The sequence below is a fragment of the Carcharhinus amblyrhynchos genome, unplaced genomic scaffold (assembly GCF_965287045.1).
Source record: "Carcharhinus amblyrhynchos unplaced genomic scaffold, sCarAmb.v2.hapA scaffold_38, whole genome shotgun sequence".
Taxonomy (NCBI): Eukaryota; Metazoa; Chordata; class Chondrichthyes; order Carcharhiniformes; family Carcharhinidae; genus Carcharhinus; species Carcharhinus amblyrhynchos.
The window spans coordinates 1383103-1408238 of NW_027649779.1; the positions used below are offsets into that span (position 1 = coordinate 1383103).

General features: G+C 42.3%; 1 gene segment (V, D, J or C); it reads left to right on the forward strand.

The window, feature by feature from the left end:
- Positions 1-598: 598 nt before the first annotated feature.
- LOC145362368 (Ig heavy chain C region, secreted form-like) lies at positions 599-19504 on the forward strand. The segment is given in 7 exon segments: positions 599-644; positions 775-1074; positions 2314-2358; positions 12589-12894; positions 13098-13409; positions 14305-14613; positions 19368-19504. Coding segments are annotated over 7 exon segments (1455 nt in total).
- Positions 19505-25136: the final 5632 nt, after the last annotated feature.

A 25136-nucleotide genomic window follows, 5' to 3' on the forward strand; every position in this document is an offset into this window, starting at 1 on the left:
CATACTGTAAATATATTCCCTTTGTTCATCCTCCACATATAGTTACCAAAAATGAAAACAATTCCTTTGTTAAATAATGCTTTACTATTGTATTATGACAGAGACCAGGAACTGTTGCAAAATAGACTGATGGTCTCTTTATTTTCCGAAAATGTTATTTAATTTTTTTTTAGATGCGCCTTTTTGTTAGGTGCGTGTAATAACATTACCATACTTATAGTGGTAATTCCATTATAAATATTTAATATTCCATTATAAGTATTTAAATAACGGAATGATGAACTGCTATATCACCATCAGAAATAATGGAAACAATATAATGAACATATTCAGGCAAACAAATATCCCGATACAGATAAAATGTCCACTTTAATATTAATCTATTGTAAATCTCCGAGTCCATTCTGTTAGGGGTGTGGAAGGTGGGACGTGGATCCAGGCGCCGCCTCCAGCAGGGAATCAACAGGCGGCGCCTGGAGAGCCGCCCCCTTCTGCCGGGTATTTAAATACCGCTCACTGGGACCGGAATCCAACAGTCCGGGAGCTGGTTTGTTCACTGAGTTCCTGACACAACCATTTCCCCCAAATCACCAGAAAGATGAGGTCGGCCATTTCTCTCAGTTTGTTGCTGACTTTCTTATCCGGTGAGAAGTCTATTTATTGTCAAAGTCTCTCACTGTTACTGTCTCAGCGTTAGTTTATCTCTCGAATGTTTCAGAGTCAGAAATCAATGCATCGCGATTAACCCTCTGGGTTTTTGGTCTACTTTTACAGGTGTTGAGTCGGATGTTGTGTTGATCCAGCCAGAGGCAGAGACCGGGCGTCCAGGAGGCTCCCTGAAACTGACCTGTAAAACCAGCGGCTTCGATATTGGCAGTTACTGGATGACCTGGATCCGACAGGTTCCCGGACAGGGACTCAAATGGCTCCTCGACTACCAAAGTTCATCGAGCAATAATTACTCCCCAGGGATTCATGGAAGATTTACTGCATCCAAAGAATTTTCAGATAGTATCTTCGCTTTGGACTTAACGGGTCTGAAGATCGAAGACACTGCCATCTATTACTGTGCAAGAGAGCACAGTGAGAGGATCCAGGGCTGGACCCGGACAAGAACTGCTCGAGAGGGAATTCAGCAACTTCCATTATAAACTGAAGGTAAATACCTGTTTTAAGTATATTAACGACAGTGATCAGAATCAAAACGCAAACCGCTTCTGACAAACTTAGAGAAAATTAAACATTAAACCGAGTAAACCCTCAGAAATAATGGTGCCTTTCGCTCTGCTTATATTCACTATTAACAGATTTAGCAGTTGCAGACCTGGGTATAATGCTAGTTTTAATACTTCTGATACTTGGAGGAGACGTTTCCAGATTACGCATTGTAAACTGTTGCAAACATTGTAAAAAAAAACGTCAGGAATAACGTTCAATTTGAAGTGAATATTGAGCGGCAGTACTGAACCGAAAGTAAGTGCAGTTTTTGTGAGGATGTGTGTCACTGTGATAGGTGGCGGGTCACAATGCTGAGCACAGCGACATGCTCAAACAAAAACCTCAGCGAAGGAGATTGTTCAAATTGGTAATCAGTACCACAGCAGGATTTTCAAAGTAAACAAAACTTCAATTAAATAACGTGAGGAAGAAATATTAGATCGTGAAGAAGAATAAAAATCATTTTAAAGAAAGTAAAATCTGTGTTGAACGATGTGCTAAATATAAATATAAGGTTTAAAGGCATTCCGATACCTTTGGTAAATATAATGACTAGGACAACTGCAATATCCCTCTCATTCGCTCTTAGAAGAGACAAAATGAGATTTTTCAGAGAGCAGTGAAATTAAAACTGTTTATCTTACAGTTAGCAGCCAGGCACAGTATTTGTCATGCTGCGTCTCACTGTGATAACTGGATGGCACCACAGTTATTGTCAATACAAAAACCCCTCAGCACTAATTGACCGAGTCTGGGTCAGTGCTCTGTTTTACAATCCAACATTATTTAGAGTGCTGTATTATTTATGTCCAACACTGCAGTAATAGCGAGAATCAAATGGAACATTTGTGATAACTCTTGAATTATCATTTGGTGTTTTCAGTAACAAGCTCATGTGATACTCTGAAATATAGAACATTAGGGTTATTCATGTAGAGCGAACGGCATTCATAAATACAATAATGATTTCATGAATATTAATTGACTTTGCTTTTCCACTGGTTTGTGAAAATTTAAAATAATGGTGGCTTTCTCTCTTTGTTTTGCAGGGCCAGTGGTTGTATGACCCGGCCAAGCGAATGTGACACTGTGACTCCTTCGAGCACTGGGGACAAGGGACCATGGTGACGGTGACTGCAGGTAAGAACCATGCAATAATTTAGTAACTGTTTTACCTGAGCTTTTGTTTTATATTTTTGTCGATTTTATTAATTAATTCGTTCACTGAAATGTGGTTTGTTGGACTCCGTACTAAAAACCTCAACAATGTTTCATGTCATTCTGAGTAAAATGGGGGTGATAAAATTCTACCGTTAACTGGCAAAAGGTGATGCTGAGATATTCAATCCTTGGTTATTGCATTTTGGTGTTTATCTGCTGAGGACATTGTTTGGCTGGGTTACTTTAAAAGTTATTGTCTAACTTCTGTGAAACAGTTCGACGTTTCTGCAATGTGTAAACTCGGTGTCATCTACTGGCTGCTGGTTGTCTACTGCACACACATTTGAAATCTAACCCAATATTGACAAAATGTGTTCAAGGTTCTGTATTAATTGAGTGATCTTATTCTGCTTACTCACAATGCTGGTGAGGTTCTGACATATTTCTGTTCATTGTAATTATTGATTAGTTTGGTGATGAGCAGATTGGCTGGATTTAAATTTGAGATTTTCTGTCAATGTTGTTTCTAATCCTATTGAAAGTGTTTGTAGGATTGAGCTGCTTCTGCATGAAGTGGGGTTCAGAACAATCTTTTTTTTTCTGTTGAGGAGATTCTGGGTGACTTTGAGTAAGTAAAATGTTTGAAATGGTTTGGCGATTCTGCATTATTAAAGCACTGTGACACTGAGCTGTGGCACACTTTGTGATTGATTACAGACAGCCTTCGCGTCTGAAACTGCTTGACGCATGATTATAGGCTGAAATCGGGCAGGCTTTAATCCGTTGGTATTGTTGAAAATCATAATTGATAATAACAGGTTAAACTAAATCACAGTTTACGCCGTTTGTTCAGAATATAGTTTGCCACTGCATTCACGATTTGGGTTACCCGCAATGTTTAATCTGAGTGATTGCTGCAGCTTTTACCAACCAAACGTTTAAATGTGTTTGAAATATGATCCAATATGAATAAAATGTGGTAAAGTACCCATACTAAATTCTTCAATATATTCTATCTCTTCACAATGCCATTGGTATTATTCCAGATTCCTGTTTTGTTTAATAACTCATACATTTGGTGACGAGCTGTTTTGCTGGATTCGATATTGAGATTTTCTTGCAATATTGCATTTGATTATGTTGAATGAATAATTGTTTCTTCATGAAACGGAATAATTCCCTTAGTGATGTGTTTTGGCGTATTTCTGTTCAGGAGATTCTGTGGTTCGGCAACTATGAAAGTTAAAATTTGCGAAATGATTTGGTGTTTCTGCATTGTTTAAACTCGGTAGCACTGAGCGGTTACACGTTTTGTAGGTGAATGCATAGAATCTATACGTTTGAAAGTCCTTGTAGAAGAAAACAGACAGGTTTTGGAAAAATAAATAAAGGCATCACAACATGTTTTTTTTTATAAATTTTAACTACCGTTTACAAATTCAAATAAATCATGATATACACTAGACAGAGTCGTTGCTGCAATCACAAACTTCTCATTAACAAATTTAATCACTAAATTAATATAAATCAAACAATTATTGATCGTTAATATAAGTCCATATTCACCAAACATTATTCTATATTAATATCAGTATTCATTAATCGCCTCCAATAGTTCTGCAGAGCTTTGCACACAATTAAAATGACCAGAAAAGTTTCTAAGCTGAAAATATTTTGTGATAATTCCAGAAGCTATTTCAATGGTAACTTGCTGTTTCCACAGCAGCGCTCAATTCAACAAACTACTTTGCATTAGTCGTTACATTCCAGATTAAGTTTGCATTCATTGGAATACTATTTTTGCAGAATAAGATTTTTTTTTGACAATTTTTTTGTATCCCCATTGTTTTTTTTTTGCAGTCGCAATCAGATTATTCCTTCAAAATAATTTGTAATTGGATACAGAGATAATTAATCACTAATCTCATCTCAAAATTTGTGAAATGGCTTGGAGTTTCTCAATTGTTTCTGCATTGTTTCAATTCAGTGATACTGAGCAATTGCACGTTTTCTGGCTACATGAAAATAAAACTACGTTTGAAAATTCTTGTAGGGGTAAAGTAAAAATGTTTCAGAAAAATAAAATAATTAGACGTTACGGCTTATATTCGTGTCAACTGATGCTTCGATGTTAAAATAAATCATAAATTACAATTCTTACCGTTATTGTATCTCTGTTAGAGACATTACACTACCAAGTATCTGTTATATTTGATATGCTCATTTTCAGAAAAAAAACATTTTTCCCACTTTTTGGGATTTGATACTGACAAGGAGGATTAGTTAAAATGCAAAGGGAGTTTTGAAATGAACATCAGGATGATATATTTTTTATTGATTATTTTGTTGTTGTAATTTGATATTTGATCTTTTGGAATCAAGCAGTTCAAGTAAATTTGACAAAGCGAACAAGTTTTCTGACAGATGGAATTCGTTGACAACTCATGTGATTATTCATGTGATTGTGTTTCAGGTGTAGTGAAGTGTCAACAGGAAATGGTTAGAGAGGGACAAGTTAATGCTTGAAATTCAAAAATATTAATTAATGCAAACATATTATAGTATCATAAATATATTAAAAAACAACATTAGCTCTGCGCGTAATAATAACGCATTGTCTCCCATTACTGCTGAACACAGGATAAAATTATGGGAAGAATAAATGACAGAATGGGAGAATTGATTCTATCGGAACCTTCCATTTAATTCTTATAAAATATTATAATGAAGAAAAAGTGTAGATATATATTCTGTATCATGTTTTAGTGTTACAGAGAATTTGAATCAATTGTCCTCTTTGTGTTTGGACGGTTTAATTCCGATCATCTTTAATGTGTTCAGTAATTAAGTTATATGGATGCTCTAAATTATTAAACCTAAGAAGCAGTGTTATTGATTTCAAACAACCAGGCCATTACAGTATTTACAAATTCAGAAATATGCTTGTTTAAGATGTTTGTAGGTTATAATAAGACATTTGTACTGAAAATGAAAAAAGTAAAATATTACAATGTGATTTCATTTAAATAAATGAATGAGATGTCTGAACGTTTCCATTCAGTAATTTGAAATGTTTGTTTAACATTATCTTTGATTTAATTGTGACCTAATTATTTAACAATGTGGAGGGCAGAAGCACGTGTTGAATGATTGAAAACCCATTGCATTGCAGAGTCATAAATCTACTAACTGACAATTAACAGTAACATAATAAAATATTGGTGCGAACTAATTCAAAATAAAAGGCCTTGAAAGTGCACCAGGGTGTAAAATATCATCCGTTTTAGAGAATATTTAGTTGTATCGAAAATGAATTCAGAAACAAAATATTTCTTTACTCAGCTATGCTCCGCTAGGTAAAGTATTTTGCCTTGATTATTTTGTTGATTACATTTAAATAAGAAAAGAGATCGACTCAGGTAATGATTTTCAAAGTAAATGTTTCTTGGTTAGTTTAATTCCTACTGTGTCACTGCATCTCTGTTAGGGACATTGAACTGTTAATGTGTCACTGCATCTCTGTAGTGACATTGAATTGTCCTGTATCTGTTATTTTTGATTGCTCATTTTCAGCGAAATTAAATTTTTGCAGTTTTCGAGAACTGAGATAGAGAAATAATTAACAGTCGAAAGGAATTTTGAAATGAATATCAGTTTTATTTGAAATAGGTTATTGATTTTCTGTTGTTGTAAGTTGGCCATTGATCAATTAGAATCCAACAGTTTGAAAATTTACAGATTGACAAAAAATCTATCTGTTGGGCACTCGACTGTTGCACTGTTTGTGCCTGTTCTGTTTCTGTGCGCGTGATTACTGTGTTGGGACCAGGAATCTACTTGTGTGATGGTAAATCATCTGGTTATTTCTCCCTAATTTCAGGCAGTAAAAATTGATTTATTTCTTCAATACACTTGTATTTGGGAGAAATGTGACAGTTTGACTAGATGTTTGATTCGGCGTCTCAGAAATTAAATCCCTGGAACATATTATGACTATCACAGAGAGCAAAAAACTTCAGAATGTAGAGGGAGTTTTAGGTAATGTTTAGGCAATGATGTGCCGGCCTTGGGAATGGTCGATGAACAAATGCAAAGTGAGATTTATTATATTGTGCTCCGTACTACAGTACTCCCTGACCTATTTGGTATGACACTTGAAGGGTCAAATGCATTCCGATCTTATTTTTAATCTTCTAAATACATTTTAGAGTTATTTGCTCGGCTAGAATGTTTAATCCCAAAATTGGTGGAAAGGCAAATTGTGCGGAGGGTGGTGAGAGTCTACAGAAGGATCTAGATAGGCTGGGTGAATGGGCCAGGAAATGGCAAATGGAATTTAATGTTGGCAAGTGCGAGGTGGTCCACTTTGGTAGGAATAATGGTAGGAAGGATTATTACTTACGTGGAGAAAAACTGCAGCAGGCGACGGTGCAGAGGGACCTCGGGGTCCTTGTGTTGGTGAGGCCGCAGCTGGAGTACTGTGTGCAGTTTTGGGCGCCGTAGTTACGCAAGGATATTTTGGCCTTGGAGAGAGTGCAGAGGAGGTTTACTAGGCTGATGCCGGAGTTGAGGGGGTTGAGCTATGAGGAGAGGCTGAATAAATTAGGCTTGTACTCGTTAGAGTTTAGAAGAATGAGGGGAGATCTCATTGATACGTATAAGATGATGGACGGGATGGATAGGATAGAGGTGGAGAGACTCTTCCCGCTCAGAAAGGACAGTAGGACTAGGGGGCACAGCCTCAAGATAAAGGGGGGGGGGGGCGGTTTAGAACGGAGTTGAGGAGGAACTTCTTCACTCAAAGGGTGGTGAATCTCTGGAATTCTCTGCCCGTTGAAGTGGTGGAGGCTACCTCGCTAAATATTTTTAGACGCGGGTTGATGGGTTTTTGATAAGAGAGGGGATTAAGGTTTATGGGGAGAGGGCGGGAAAGTGGAACTGAGCAGCGACAGATCAACCATGATCTTATTGAATGGCGGGGCAGGCTCGAAGGGCTGGATGGCCTACTCCTGCTCCTATTTCTTAAGTTCTTATGTTCTTATCTTCCCTATTTTTTTCCTTGAGAAACTGTTGATATGAAGCATCTTTGAATAACTGCAGTCCATATGCTGCAGGCATCCGCCCTGCTGTTAGGCAGAAAGCTCCAGAATTTTGACCCAGCGACTATGAATGAACTGAGGTATTGTTTTAAGTCAGGATGGTGTGTTTTGGAGGGGAACTTGTAGGTGATAGCGTTCATATGTGGCTGCTGCCCTTGTCCTGTTTGAATGTAAAGGCAGCGGGTTTGGACAGCGTATTCTCCATAGAGAATATGGAGCCTTGGTGAGTTGCTGCAGTGCATGTTGTATATAATACACACAGTGCTGACATTGATTGTTAGTGATGGAGAGAACGAATTGGGTGAATGAGGGGGCGGGTAATATGTGGGTGGCTTTACCCTGGATTGTATCATACTTCTTGTGTTTTTACAACTTTCGCTCATTGAGGAAAGAAGACATTAATCAATTGTGAATGGCTTCTCAACGATTTAAATGTTTTTCCAACCCTTGGCCCGTGATCCATATTGAGCTCACTTGTCACTCCCACTTACTGGGCGATTGTGTGTGGAGTGAGGATGCTTTTCCAGACTAAATCAGCCAGATAGGGATTTACAAGAAACTCTCACACACGTAAATACCGACATATACACTCTCATACTCTCTCACACATGCACACACACATACTCACACTTGCTTTCTCCCTCACACACACACCTATACGATTAATTTTCTGTTACAAAGAACAAAGAACAAAAACAGCCCGGGAAACAGGCCCTTCTGCCCAGCGAGCCCGCGCCGCCATTTTAACATTACTAGTTCACCCCCACCCCCACCCCGCCTCCACCCATGACCTTTATGTGTTGTTTTATGGCCATCCACATTGAGGGAAACTATTTTAGGGACAATTTATTACCTCCAATCAACCTAATAGCACATCTTTGGGGTGTGGGAGGAAACCGGAGCACCCGGAGAAAACCCACGCAAGCACGGGGAGAATGCACAAACTCCCACAGACACCGGCCCAAATCCATGTGTCTGCACAGCAAACAGTGATAGTCACTGAGCTGTCGTGTTGCCCAGCATCTAGTCCAGTTTTAGCACACACTAACGACGTGAAGCACGAGGCCACTCTCGAACATTCAAGAGCAGCCCAAGTCCGACCCATCGCGTGTATGGCCCTCGTTGGACAAGGTGGACCGACTTAAAACCTGTGTATTAAAAGACTCAGACAAACAAATACACTCTCAAATCCAAATACATACGTAGTATCGCTCTCTCAATCAATCTGTCATATCCCCATACACAAAAGCACTCACACGCACCCAACCCCATGCCCATTCTCTCTTACACGCAGACACACACTTTCACATAAACACAGTCTCACGCTTCCGCACTCACGTTCTCACATGCTCTCTCTCTTCCACATTCTGCCAGATACATTCAATCTGTCTCACATTTATTCGCACATGCTCTCTCACAACGCCTCTTGCACACGCATGTCTCTCTCTTACACACGCACACACACGTACTTTTATGTCTCTTGCACACAGTATCGCACACCTGTACATTCTTGCTCTCACATACTGGTTGTCTCACAAACACTCTCTCACAAACACAAACACATGCACACACTCTCATACACTCTCTTACAGATTAAAAAAAAAACTATCTGTTGGGCACTCGAACTTGCAAACTCAACACAGAGAGTGACCCAAGTCAGGATTCGAACTGTGAGGCAACAGCGGTAATCACTGTGCCACCGTGCCATCACTCCACCTCCCCACCCCCCCAGCCCCACCCCGCCCCGCCCCGCCCCGCCCCGCTCCCCACTCCCACCCCCCGGTAGCATTTTAATGCTGGTGATCAGGGTGGGATCGAGGAGCCTGAGTTAAACTCAATGCAATTAGAATCGGCGGGAAATGATTCTCTGTTTGATGTCATTCTCAGCACAAAGCAAGATGGTGATGGTTGTTGGAGATCAAACATCTAAGTTGAGATATCACTACAGGAGTTCGGCAGGGGACTGTTCTGGGTCCAACAATCTTCTATTGCTTCATCAATGACACATTCCATCCAACATGAGATCAGAAGTAGGGATTTCCATGTGTTACACCGGACACAATGACACAATCAATAAGAAGGGATCTGGCTGAGACTAAGTCCGCCTGGCTCCCCAATACTGGTGTAAACTTGGTGTTTGATTCCTGTGTGACCCTAGTCTTGCTGGAAGCTTCCCTTCCAGCTCCCTCAGTCTGTCTATTTGTTCACTGATCCGTGTTTCTGAAAGAAAGGCCCCGACATTAAAGCAGCTGCCCGGTGATCTACACTGATTCCTGACTTTACACAGCCCTGTTACTGAAAGCTGATCAATGGAGAGAATCGGGAAAAGATCGATGGAGAGGGAGAGGAGGAGGTGGCTCACTGACTCTCTCACCCTCACCCACACTGACTCACTCACCCTCAATCTCTCATCCTCACTCAGAGAACTTCACTCACTCACCCTCACTTACCCACCTTCCCTCACTGACACACTCTCACTCACTCACCCTCACTCACTCACCCTCAATCTCTCATCCTCACTCAAATAACTTCACTCACTCACCCTCACTTACCCACCTTCCCTCACTGACACACTCTTACTCACTCACCCTCAATCTCTCATCCTTCACTCTCTCACCTTCACTTACCCTCTTCCCTTGCCGACAGTCTCACACACTCACCCTCACTCACTTACTCTCTCCACCTACCTATCAGCACTCACACAAACTCACCCCCACACACTCAAGCTCAGTGATTCCCTCTCTCTCACACACACTTACGCCACCTCACTCATTCAAACTCACTCAGACTAACACGTCTACATTCACTCACACGCCCTCACATGCTCATCATCACACAACTTCACGCTCCCTAACTCACAGATCCTCAATCACTCATCCTCACTCAAACACCTTTTCTCACTCATTCTCACTCACCCACCCATCTGCATTCATTCTCCACCACACAACCTCACACACACCCTCAATAACACACCCTGACAAACTCACTCTCCCCCTCACTTACTCAGTCACATTCACTCCCTCACCCTTCTTCACTCACGCTCACTCACACACCTCCATTAACCTTCACGCATCCTCACTCAGTAACACTCATTCATTTATTCTCACTCACTGTCACTTACTCACCCACCCTCACTCACACATTCAGCCACCTTCACTCGCGCACCCTTTTTCACACACCCTCATTTACTCACGGTCTCTCATCCTCACCCACGCTTATTCACCCTCAATCACTCATCCTCACTCCAAGGACTTCAGTCACTCACCCTTACTGACCCACCTTCCGTCACTCATACACCATCACTCATCCACTCTCACTCATTTAACCACCCACCCTCATGCACTCACGTTCTTTCACTCACACTCACTGAATCTGTGTGGGGAAGGTCTTCAACGAGAGAGAAGAAAGATCTCAAGTGGCAGTTTGGTTTTCAAATGTGGGATTTGCCGTGAGAGTGCAGAGAACTGGAGGTATTCGCTGGGGTTTGGGACCAGGGACAATCGCAAAGATTCTGGGGAGAACAGGGGGCATGGGACATGGCAGAGAACCGGGGGTCGGGGGTGGGAGGGAGGACAGAGAGCCTGGGGCAACGGCAGAGAGCCAGGGAAAGGGCAGAGAGCCGGGGGAAAGGACACACAGCTGGGGAACAGGGCAGAAAAACGGAGGAAAGGGCAAAGAGAGAGTGGAGAAAGGGCAGGGAGCAAGGGGAAAGGGCAGAGAGACTAGGGAAAGGGGGGAGAGCCAGGAGAAAGGACAGAGAGAACAGGGAAAGGCGAGAGAGATAGAAATGAGAGCAGGGCGGTAGAAAGGACAGAGAGCTGAGGGAAAGTGCAGAGAGGCGTGAGAAAAAAAACAAAGAAAGCAGGGGAATGGGCAAGTCAGTCAGGGGGAAAGGGCAGAGAGCTGGGGGAAACGATAAAGCGGGTAGGGAGCCGGGACAGACGGCAGAGAGCTGGGGGGAAACGTAGGGGGCATTTGAGGTAAATGGCAGTGAGTTGGGGAAGAGGTCATAGAGCTGGAGGGAAGTGTGGAGAGCCGAGTGGAAATACAAAGAGTCGGATGAAGGGGGAAACGAGCCACCGCGGAAAGCAGAGAGCCAGGGTAAAGGGCAAAGAGCCGAGGAAAATGGGCAGACAGTGGCTGATGGACGGGCGGATTGAGGAGGTTCAGAATAGAGCTAGCACCACAATCAGCTCATCTGTAATCTCAGTGAATGATGGAGACATCAGGACCCGAATGGGAAACTCTCACTATTAATGTATGATCCTTCAATTCGTCAATGTTACATTTATTTGAAATTGTAATCACATTTAGAGTTTCCTGATCATTCAGTAAGTATTCATTCCGGAGGTATTTTTGAAGCAAAGTCACTAATCTCCGTTTTGTGGAGTGAGAGGCAGTGAGTTGGAGAGAGGAAGGGGCATCAATCTGTTTGAACACAGGCAATTTCCAAAACTAGTGTGGAGATGGCGGAGTGCGGTTGGTGTGGGCACAGTAAGGATCTCACTGTACCAGGTTAAAGTCCAACAGGTTTGTTTGGAATCACAAGCTGTTGGAGCTCCCTCATCAGGTGAGTGGATAGTCTGAATGAAGAGAGAACTTCTTCATCACAAAGAGTTGTTGTTGAGAAATAAACAGTAGCTACAATAATGGAGAAAATCTTTGCTCTTCTCTGTTAATCCAATGAATGATATCTCATTGTGAGACTAACAGAATGTTTTTTTTCTTCCTAATTTGATAGAATTGGAGACAGGGATATGAGTTTCTACAGAGATGACGATTCACAAATGACAGAAGTAACATCATCTCAAAGGCGGATGAAAGATTTAATCGGGAAATATTAGGGATAAGTTCATAATTCTAATCAATGTTCGAGATAGAAACATAGAAAATAGAAGCTGGAGTAGGCCTTTCGGCCCATTGAGCCTACTCCGCCATTCACTTTGGTCAGAGCTCATCACTGTCCTGATCACACCTACTACCCATATCCCTTCATCCCTTTAACAATAAGAGCTATATCTAATATAGAAACCTATTCGTAACAATATGTTTGATGACTTAATAAACGCAAATGAGAGTCTAACTTGTTCAATTGGCTATTCTTTCCCAGCGACACCGTCTCCGCCCACTCTCTACGGCCTGGTCTCCTCCTGTCAGCAACACAACTCCTACGGCTCCATCACCTACGGATGTTTGGCGATGGATTACCTTCCAGATGTCTCCAAAGTGACCTGGAAGAAAAATGGGCAATCGATCACCACTGGGTTTAAGACGTACCCGTCAGTGAGAAACACAAAGGGAACCTACACCCTGAGCAGCCAGTTAACCATCAACGACTCAGCGGGAGAATGTCCCACAATTGACTGTGAGGTTCGACACAGTGACTCAGTCAAGAGCGTTGAAATACCATGTAAGTGTTGTGGAGCTTGTGTAAAACAGAAACACTGTGGTTAACATGTAGGGCCTTGGTTATAACTCAGTTAAATAGATATGCATAATCCAGACCCCTGGATTGTTCCGGCTAGTGTCTATTGACTGCAAATGAGTTGCTAATGTAGACAGAAGTTTAATTGATCCACATCTTCTGCAGGAAATGACGAATATGCTGTTTTTCTGAAGGTCCCAAAGTTTTCCATCCAACTGTTATCCTCACCGTGAGTTCGAGTGAAGAAATCTCAAGCAGCAAATTAGCAACCATCGTCTGTTCAATCATCGATTTCCAGCCAAAGTCACTGACGGTGAAGTGGCTGAAGAATGGGGAACTCGTGCATTCAGGAATTGTCACCTCTCCCGCCTGTCAAGTGAACAGGAACTTCTCGGCCAGCAGCCGGCTGACAGTCTCCGCTGGGGAATGGTTCAGCAAAGCGGTCTATACCTGCCAGGTCACTCATCAAGAAGTCACTCAGAGTCAGGACATCAGCGCATCTCGGGGTAAGAGACTCAAATCGTGGATAAAATATACCATTCTGATGTTAATTGGAATTAGGGATCTATTAAAGTTAGTGCAAAGCGTCGAACAATTTCTAAGTTATTGTCATGTAGTTTGCTGCATTCGGGCAATGCCCCACTGAGAATTTCATCACAACAGCAATTTTTGTTATTGCTTCCTGAGATGTGCATTTATATTCCATCCCTGAGGGCACTTAAGTCTGAACCACGTTGCTGTGAATCTGGAGTCACATGCATGCCAGGCCAGATAAAGACAGCAGGTTTAATTTTCTAAAGAACATTCGTGAACCAGGTGGGCTTTTATAACAATGGCTTCATGATGATCATTTGACTTTTAATCATAGATTTCTATTAAATTCCCATTTCACCATCTGCAGTGGTGAGATTCGAATCTGTTTCCCCAGAGCTTTGCCCTGGGTTACAACTCCATTGACAACACACTATGCCACTGTCTCCTTTTCAAATAATGTTCCCTTCTGTCTTGAAGTGAGTGAAGTGCCCTTGATGTCATTAATTTTCTTGAGACAGCCGGTAAAACTTGGAGAGACAGTGGATATCGGACTGTTTCACAGGTCACAGCACAGGGGTAAAATAATGCAAAATGCATCTTAACCTTATAAACCAACGGCCAGTACTTTGTTCCTGAGTTCAGGATGGTATCAGCTGTAATGCTGATTCATGAGAATGATACAGCAGCTACAATACTTTAATAAAGGGAATAATTTCATAGAACAAGCTGGTTTACCATCGCCTATAGAAATTGAAAGGCGATAGTTGGAGATGGATACCTCGAAGGCAACTTCGTCTCCTTCAGGCTGAAGACTGCTGTCCTGTCTCTGAAGGGGAACTAGGGTTGATTTTCATTTTTCATTCATAGATCCTTCCCAGTGCCATGATTGCAGAGTGAAGATCCAGCCACCACCAATAGAACAGGTCTTACTGGAGGCGACCGTGACCTTAACCTGCATCGTTTCTCTTGCTCCTGATGGAGTTAACGTGTCCTGGATCCGAGACAAGAAGTATTTGAAATCAGAGATTGCCGAAAAACCCGGAGCGGATCCTGACAGCGTGATCAGCAAATTAAACATCTCCACACAAGCCTGGCTGAGTGAGGCTGTGTTTGAATGCGTGGTGAGCCATCAGGATCTGCCGACTCCTCTAAGAACATCTATCCACAAGGAAACAGGTGAGCTGAGAGATTGAAGCAATAAATGTGGGGTCAAAATGTAGGCAGGGTTCTGAGGAAGGTGGACGAACAGAGAGGTATTGCGGTTCATATCCACAGATCTCTGAACGTTGCCAATCAAGTGCATAGAGCCGTGAAGAAGGCTTATAGTATGTTAGTGATTATTAACAGGGGGTTTGCGTTTAAGAAACGTGGGTTTATGCCGAAACTATACCTGGTTTGGTGAGTCGACATTTGGAATATTGTGTTCAGTTCTGGTCACCTCACTATAAGACGGATGTGGAAGCATTGGAGAGAGTGCAGAGGAGATTTACCAGGATGCTGCCTGGTTTGGAGGGTAGGTCTTACCAGGAAAGTTTGAGGGAGCTGGGGCTTTTCTCTTTAGAGCGGAGGAGGGTCATAGACGACTTATAGAGATTTATAAGATGATGGGGGCGGTGAGGGGGCGGTGGAGTAGACGTGCAGAGTGTATTTCCTCAGGTGGATGTCGCTGTTACTGGGGGGCATAACTTCAAGGTCCATGGTAGGAGATATAGGAGGGATGTCAGAGGTAGATTATTCACTCAGATGGCGTTTGGGGTGTGGAATAGACTGCCTACTGTTATAGTGGAGTCGGACACTTTAGGAACTTTCTAGCGGTTATTGGATAGACACATAGAGCACACCAGAATGATAAGGCGTGGGGCAGCTTAATCTTGGGTTTAGACATCCTCGGCACAACATCGATGGCCGAAGGGCCTTTCCTCTGCTGCACTGTTCTATACTTCTATGTTTCTGTGTAAATGCGTCACTGTGTCTAACTTCAGTGGAAGTGTACTGGCCAATATTTAATATTTAGTGCAGTAATGGTCTCCCCTGAACCGAAAGTCTCTGGGCCAATCGATACTTCTACGGGAAAGTTTGATGTGTTGATGCATGAAAAGTGAACTGAAGGCGATGTTATTGGTTTTAGATCAAATAAAGTAGGGAGGAGCCTGATTTGGAACATAAAAGCCAGAACATCTAAAAGAAAAAGAAAAGTAGATCAGTTGGGCCGAATGGCCTGATTCTGTGCTGTAAACTTTCTGAAACTTTCCACTCCGCCCCCCTGAGTTATTTGAGAAAACAAATGTGTTCACCTCTCCTCCAAGCTGGAAATCAAGAATGGAAACGTTTAAAATCAAAATCGAAGCACATTTTCCTGATATCTAACCAGCGGTTTCATTGTCTCCAGAATTCTCCAGTTTATTGACATTTATTGTACATTTTCTGCAGATCCAAATCCGCGGGAACCGGTCGTCTCTGTCCTCCTGCCCTCGACAGAAGAAGTCTCCGCTCAGAGTTTCGTCTCCCTCAGCTGCTTAGTGAGAGGTTTCTCCCCCCGAGAGATCTTCGTCAAGTAGACCGTCAACGACAAGCCGGTGAATCCCGGGAACTACAGGAACACCGAGGTGGTGGCGGAGAACGGCAATAGCTCCTTCTTCATGTACAGCCTGTTATCCATTGCAGCAGATGACTGGTCCAGCGGCGCTTCTTACTCCTGTGTGGTGGGACATGAAGCCATCCCCTTGAAGATCATCAACAGAACAGTTGACAAATCCAGCGGTAAACCCAGTTTTGTGAACATTTCCCTTGCGCTGATGGACACTGTTAATTCATGTCAATGAGAATCACTCACTTACATTAAAAACCTCAATAAAAAAGAATAAACTATTTTCCCTCTAATGATAACTGAAATACCCAATTGTTTAATTGTTTTTTTTTCCAGTTTCACTTCGATTATATCTTTGGTTTGAGTCAGATATTTTAGGGTCCCGAGCCCAAATCTTGTTGAATCAGTGCTCCCAGCGCAGACACACCCTGGGTTAGATACAGAGTAGAGCACATTCATTACAGAATTCTGCAAAGTAACTTCATTTACTTTCCTCCCACTGAGGAAAAATCCGACAATTTCAACATTTCTGACAAACAAACACAACATGTATATTTCTGAGTTCCTGCTTCTCTCACTGTCCATGCCTTTATCCATTGATGTCAGCTGTCTGCTGCTGCACCACACCTAATGGGAACTGAAGTGAGGGTCACACAGCAATATGGAGCAACAATCCTCCCATCAGAGAGAGGGAGAGTGAACGTGTTAACATACCGGATTCCTACTAACCCAACAAAGAGAGGGGAGGAGCAATAGCTAACCCATGTACCACCACTTCCTCAATGAAAACAGGAGGAATGTCATTATTTAATCCACTGCACCTACACCTCCTCAGTGGTTAGAACGATCAGATACATTGCATCACCGGGTAGAGAGGAGGAAACTCTGAGCTCACTGTCCTCCCTCTCCCTAAGTAGCGCGTTTGGAAGGGACCAACTCTCTACTATAAGGACCCTGCGGCTAACAGCACAAATTAGCTTCCGCTTTATTCGCTGCTGATATTTAAATATCATTACCTTCATCATTGTAAACATATATCATTACGCAACACGATTTAAAAATGTTTCAACATTCTTTTTCATGTGCTGGCATTGATTCCCCATAATACAAATTTAAACAAATAATAGAATCCTCCCCGGTTTTCACTGTTCTGCCACTAAGATTTCTGAGATGCATCAATGAATTATTTTATTCTTTCTCCTGATATCACGGTGCCACTCACACAAAATAAATATATACAGCAACACATTGAAAATGTGCTCCATTATTCGTATTGACTGGATCATGTTCAGTTATTGATTGAGGGTGAAAATTGAAGCAAGAGTTAGCAAATACACACACTGACAATACTGCCCAAAACTTTCACAATTATAAATACACACATAGGCGTACACACTAAAACACACACACACACACACACACACACATCGACACAAATGCATAAATACATGCACAAACACACATACTCATAACTATGCACACAAATACAGAAAGACACATTCAAATACGCACACACAAAACCATGCACAAATACAGAAATATGGAAATTTTGTGCATTCAAATGCATGCACAGAAACATACAAATGCACAACACATACACATGCACAAAACCACACAGATGCATGCATACACAACGATACAATTTCACACAACATAGATACATGCAATACTGACACAAACGAACACACATCAGAGAAATATGAATGCGCACACAAATGCACTCACGGACAACACATTCAGAAACAAAAATACACACTTACACAAATAGACACAAATACACCCACACAAAAAATCACCCATGCACAAATACATCCACACACAAGTAAACATCGGCACGCACACACACAAACACATATTCTCTCTCTCTCTCTCTTTCTCTCTCTCTCTCTGTTACACACACACTAATATATAGACTCGCGCTTGTACAAACAGGCACTAAAACAGCAACATACGCATACAATCAAGTACATACGAACGCACGCACACGTATACACATAAATCACACAAGTACATACATTTATGTGAGTCGGTACGCAGACCCAAACACAAACACATACATTCATAGGCACAACACAGACAGATAAACATGCATGCAGATCCACATAAATACGCAAACACTAACATATACTCAAATAATTATATATATACATAATATATGTATGTATATTAGCACACATTCACGCTGACAGAAATATGGATATAGAGACACAAAATGTTATACACATTGACAAACATGTGTGGAAATGCAAATAAACAAATAAGCAGACTGTATACAGATGAACTGACAGCAAAACAATTGCACGCAAACATGTAGACACAAACATTCACATGCTCATACAGCACATAACACCATAGCACATATTACTGCATATCGAAACAAAAACATCAAGACATCGTTATAAAGAACTATCAACACGTATATACATACATGTTAACATGTACACACGCACGTACATGGGGAACAGACGCACATAGAAAGGGAAACAAACATTACTAGAAGGACAGAAATTTTCACATAGTAAAGGCAGAAACGCATGTGCACCCATTAAGAGTGGCATTAATACATATACATAAACTTAACTCAGTAGTAGAGCCACACATACACGATGACAGAAGAATAAAATGTACACACAGATGCAGACAAACAACTATACAAATCAACAAAAACAGGTAAATGAACGTGTACATTAAAGCTCTTGTACATATATTAACTCACAGCCAAAGATTAATGCGGAGAGCACGAGATGATCATGCGCACGCACACAAATGCAACATCTTGAATACAAATAGTAGGTAAATGATGAAAGTAAAATTTAAACATTAATTTTAATGGACATATCTACCGACAACTAGCCCAATGTACATTGCACCGAAAACACGTTGAGAAACTGAATTAAGCTCGTGATCTTCTAACCATTAACACCACAAATAAGAAAAGATCAGAAATTACATCCCAGTTCTTAAACAGCAGCATTCACGGTTTACAGATCAGTCACAATCTGTGAAAACAATCATTGAACAGTGAACGTTCCTCCATATCAGTCATACTATTCTTCAATGAAGGATAGTGCCAAATTGATCAAAAATGTACTAACACTCAAGAAAACATCTTCAGTGCTTTCTGACATGGACTGTCCAAGGAATGTGCGTAAAGATCAAGTGTGAAAATAATTGCGGAGATCGGTTACTGAGTGTCCTGAATTTAACAGTAAATATACATTGAAAATTATACAAGAGAATAAACTAACAGCTTATGAAGAAGAACGGGGAAAGAGAAAGTAACAGCAAGATTACCTGGAAAAATAAAGTAATCTAATTTCATGCCCTGGTCTCCGTTCCCCAGACCCCACCGATCGCATCTGGATTGAAAGTAATGAGGATGATTACAGGAACATCTGGACAACCGCTTCCACATTCATCGTCCTGTTCTTACTGAGCATTTTCTACAGCACTGCCGTCACTCTGGTGAAGGTGAGATGATTCAGTTCACTCACATTTCAAACTGGCAGAATGGATTTGAAAAATGTCTCAATGTTTCACTGATTAAAAACTCTAACATTAACGTCCCGCATCATAAACATCTGCTCCACCATTGTCTCTTTATTTTACAGATCAAATGATGGGTTGAATGTTGGACGATAAGATGATTATCAAGATCTCCCTATGACTCAAATTCTCTCAGTTTATCATTCTGAATCTGTAACTGAGGCAATCATAGACGTTATTTCAGTTTCCAGTGTGAAAAGTACGTAACTTGATTTTTGTTATAATTTAACTGTGGTTAATAGTTTTCCCGCAGTTTAAATTTCATGTATACATAAGCAACTTTTCTCAATCCTTATTCACATCTGATAATTCCTCTTTCTATTAAGGTCTGTATTCTCTTTGTGGTGTATGTAACAGATGTACAAATATTGATGGATTCCCTGTGCATGTGTTCTGTTCTCAATGTGCAGCTCGATCGTTATGTTCACTTTTGTAACATAAAAAATAATTTCGCTGTAAAATATTCTCTGATTTTTTAAATAATTTTTAAATAAAAAAAAATTGTCTCTGGCTTGGCTTAATTCCGTTCTCCGAAACCCACCCACTCGGCTCCATTTTCGCTATTATGTGGTTTGCCCCCTTTCCCAGACAGGCATGTTCCCGCAGTCATGTGTGAGATGTGGTTGATCTCAAGGCAGTGAAAGAGTCACTGCGCCACCCAGTGACCCATCCGTGTAAAGACACCTTCATCTCTGCCTTTTTAGGTTAAAATCCAGGGACAGAATGAGTGAGGAATGAAGAGAACCTCCGTGATTTCACTCATAAACTGATCTGTCACAGACGAGTTTCAGGTAATTCTAAACAGCAAAGGCTCTGCTTCATTAGGGGCCAATGGAGGACATTGTAGGCAGACAATATTTCCCTTCACACTGTCTACTATTTCCATTAGATCCCTCCCGCTTTACTATTTTTTCCTTTCCATGGAAACAAGGAAATATTTTTTCCTCAAATAGCTTCTCAAACCTGCTGCACGACACTTGAGATTAAAGTGATACAACACCACCATCTGCTGGCGGGCCACAACGACTGCAGGCACTGGTGCTTGTGAGTCTGCGAGCCGGTTGCTGAAAAATGAACATTGAACGATATTGTCCGAGATTGGAGTTCGTAGAAGGATGTCGGCTGGTTGTTGGGAGGCCAATAGAAAATGCCGAATCTTGTCAGTACACCCTTCCTATTCCTGCACTCTACCCATACTGCCTCGCTGTATAAGCCATGCAAAGTACATTGGGTGCAGTCCTCCTGCAGTACTGCTGCAATATTCTCCATACCAGTCTTGATAATGTCCCTCCCCTGTTACATCACTCTCCATCCTGCTTGAATTATCTGTATCCTTGTACGTTAAGCTGTCATTCCTCTCCTTTCCTTAACCAAGTCTCTGTAATAGCAGCAACATCACAGTTCCAAGAACAAATCCAATCTCCAAGTCCATCAGCCTTACCTGTTACCATTTTTGTATTGAAACAAATGCAGTTCAGCCTGCCGGACCCGCTTTAATTAGGAGCCACACTATTTATGCTCTTTCTCTGAGTCTTACTGGCCCTGTTCTCTAGTTCCACTTCAGCTAATTCACCTTTGCTTTATTCCCCTCTCCCTGGTAGATTTCCTTCCCTAAAGGACATTAGTGAAAGAAATTGGTCCTTTCGACAATCAAATATGGTTTTATGGTCATCAGTAGATTTTTATTTCCAGACAATTTTTGTTTAATTCAAATTCCATCAGCTGCAGTGAGCGGATTCGTACCTAGAACATTAACGACATGGGGAATCCTTCCTGAAGTTATGGCATCAGTAGGAGCTACTCAGAAAATTTCCTCAGTTTTCCATTCAAAGACTTACTCAACAATCAGCAACTTCTGTTTGTCCCACGTCACTTTCTGAACTGTAATACCTGATAGACACCTACCCAACTGGACATGGCAGTATGGACCGGGTAGTAAGGGACACAAGACACAGGAACACCTCTCCACCCACTTCCCTAAACTCCCACGCTTTCCCCAACTCTCAGCGTTTCACTCTCTGCAACTTACAGTCTCTGGAGATCCTTCAATAGGCAGATTTCACAGGCCTCAGTTCCGAAGTTCATACTTGGTCATGCCCAACTCATTAATCAATTTTAAGTTATTACACCCCTCCCCCTCTAGGTCTGAGTAACCGCCGAGGGCTGACGGGCTTGGAAGCCTTTCTTTGAAATTTCAATGCTGGGTCTGGTTCCTCCAACTCAGCCTCGGAAGTGAGTGGGGTTCAGCAGACCGGAGCTCGCCCCTTCCACCATGAGCGTTGTGGCCCGAGTTCCCTTTATCGGGAGACAATGTGGCCGAGAGGCTAAACCCGCCCTGCCCATTTCAGACTCCGAGTTTCTCACTGGTGGAGATGGAGAGCAGGAGCCGGAGTATCTGGAATTCTTTCCAAAGTTCCGGGTGTGCCGGGAATTGATTTTCCCTGCATGTCTTGGGGTTTCATAGTTCAGAAGAATGAGGGGAGATCTCATTGAGACAAATAAGAATGGTTTAGAAGAATGAGGGGAGATCTCATTGAGACATATAAGATGATGAATGGGATGGATAGGATAGAGGTGGAGAGACTCTTCCCGCTCAGAAAGGAGAGTAGGACTAGATGGAACAGCCTCAAGACAAACGGGGGGCGGTTTAGAACGGAGTTGAGGAGGAACTTCTTCACTCAAAGGGTGGTGAATCTCTGGAATTCCCTGCCCGTTGAAGTGGTGGAGGCTGAGTCGCTAAATATATTTAAGATGCGGGTTGATAGGTTTTTGATAGGCAAGGGGATTAAGGGTTTTGGGGAGAGGGCGGGAATGTGGAACTGAGACTCGACAGATTAGCCATGATCTTATAGAATTGCGGGGCAGGCTCGAGGGGCTAGATGGCCTACTCCTGCTTCTATTTCTTATGTTCTTATGGTTTGTAGATGTTTGAAACATTCCCATAGGATGGTATCTCCCAAGCGGACTTGATAGGAATCTGGCCCTGTTCCTGACCTGAACGTGCCTCATAACCAGCGTATCCATTGCCATGATTCTTAACTAATCGCCTAACAACTGCCTTTAAGTGCCGGTCCCAGTTGATGGAAACGGCACTGGGTGTCAGCTCCCGCCCTCGGAGGATCAGACTTAACTTTGGGAAGAGTGATCATGAGCAACTCTGCTTGGGCTATTCCATTTGTTGAAGAGGGGAGGGGACTGGTGATTGGGAGGGGGTGGGGGGGTGTTGTCCTGTAACTGAAGCTGTATCTTGATAGTTTGGTGTCAAAGGAGGCTGTGGGACGGTTTTTTGAACCTGTTCTTACTGTTTGTGCCGCTCTTTCTGCCAGACCATTGGATGATGGGGAATATGGGCACTGTCCAAATGTGTTAAACCCTGTTCAACTTCATGCAATGCACAAATTCCTGGCTCATGAAGGGTGGACCATGTTCAGAAACCAACAGCTGCGGGATCCCGAGTGTCAAGAAAGAGGAGTGAGGTTTCTCCACTCTTGTCCTTGTGTTTGATGATCTCACCCTCTGTGCGGCCATCCATTGTGAATCAGCATCTACCATTATCAGGAACATAGACCCCATGAACGGTCCGGCACTGTCCATGTGCAGCCACATCTACGGCCGTTCCAGCCATTCCCAAGTGTGAAGAGTAGTGACCGGTGACATTCGTCCCTTGTTGACATTGCCAACACTGACCCACGACCAAATACCTGTATTCATACCTGGCCACAGACGTGGCAATTTGGAGGTTATTCAGTTTGTCACTCCTGGGTGGCCACGAATACCGCGAGGGTGAGATGGTGAACCTTGGCTCAGGATGACACTCTTGAACCCCATCGGCGTGTGCCATCTTCCACAGTCAGCTGTCCTCTGCCACTCCAATATGGGTACAATTCAGGCTGTAACGGCCTTTTGGTGTCCTTCATAAGCACTCACTGCTTCAGTTTATTCAGGACTGGGTAATTTTGTATCCAAAGCCAAATATTATTGGCTGCCACTGGGAGAGTTTTGAAAAAGTTCATGATTGCTGTCTCTTCCACTGGGGATCTGACCAGTGTCTGTTAATTGTAGCCAACTCAAGGCATCTTTCTTTGCAAATCTGATGCCTAGTTGCCCATGTTCAGGGGGCAATGAAGTGTCAACCGTATTGCTGTGGCCCTTCCCTGGGACATTGATAAACACAGTAAAAAGTCTGACAACACCAGGTTTAAGTCCAACTGATTTATTTGATAGTAAATTCACTAGCTTTCGAGGTTACCCTCTTTGTCAGGTGAATGGAGAGTTCTGGCGACGAACATTCACCTGACGAAGAGGGTAACCTCGAAAGCTAGTGAATTTCCTATCAAATAAATCGATTGGACTTAAACCTGGTGTTGTCAGACTTTTTACTGTGTCTACCCCAGTCCAACGCCGGCACATCCACATCATGACATTGATAAACCAGATGGGTCTTTCTGAAAATGGACAATGTTTTTTATGGTCACTAATGAATTCTAAACTCCAGATATATTTACTCAAGTTCCACCATCTGCGGTGACGTGATCAGAATCCGTGTGCCCAGAACATTAGCTGAGTTCTTGCATTAATGCTCAAGTGATAAAACCTACAGTCCATCACATCCACACCTGAGTGTACACATCCTGAATTCCAGTTACCCAGACACACCATACTATGCATGTCTGCAGGGCTCCCGGATTGGACAGCATTAACTGCCTCAATCAGGGAGCTCATATTCCAAAGCTCCACCTGATGGTTATCGTTGAAGTCCTTAGATATATCTCTCTACCTCTTTCTATGTTTCTTGTGGCTCTCTCTCTGTCACTCTTTCTCTATGTCTCTCTGTGCCTCTGTCTCTCTCGATGTTTCACTCTGTCTTTTGCTGTCTCTCCACCTCTCACCCACTCTCCCTCTGTCTCTCCTGCCCCCCCCCCCCGCCCAGTGTCACTCTCCTACTCCCACTCCCTGTCCCTCTTTAATTTATTTGTCTCTCTGCCCCCCCACCCACCTCACTCTGACTTTTGCTCTTGCTTTGTCCATTGTGCTTTTTCAGTCCCACTCTTTCCCATTCACTCCTGCTCTGTGTCTCGATATCTCTGTTTCTATCTGTCTCTGGCTATTTCCTTCTGCATCACTTTTTGCCTCCCGTTCACCCACCCCCCTTGTCTCCCTCTCCCTCTCGTATTACAAACTCCAATCTGTCTTCCTCTATCTCCCTTTCTCATTCCCTGTATATCTCTCTTGCCATTTTCCTCATTATTTCTGTCTTTCTCATTCCCTGTTTATCTCCCTCGCCATTTTGCTCACTATTTCTGTCTTTCACATTCTGTGAGGCTCTGTCTTTGTCTCTCTTCTATCTCATTGTCTCCCTGTTTATTTTCCTGTACCTGTTAGAAACTCTTTCAAATTCTTTGCTCTCCAAGTGTTCGTGCCTTTCCCTCTCTTTGCTACTCTCTGTCTAATAATCTCATTGTTGCTAACATTGTCCTCTCTATCTATCTGTCAGTCTTTCTATCTCTGTGAGGCTGTTTGGTGATTTACAGTTTGAATGTCCAATAGGAAGAGTCACAGGTCTTGT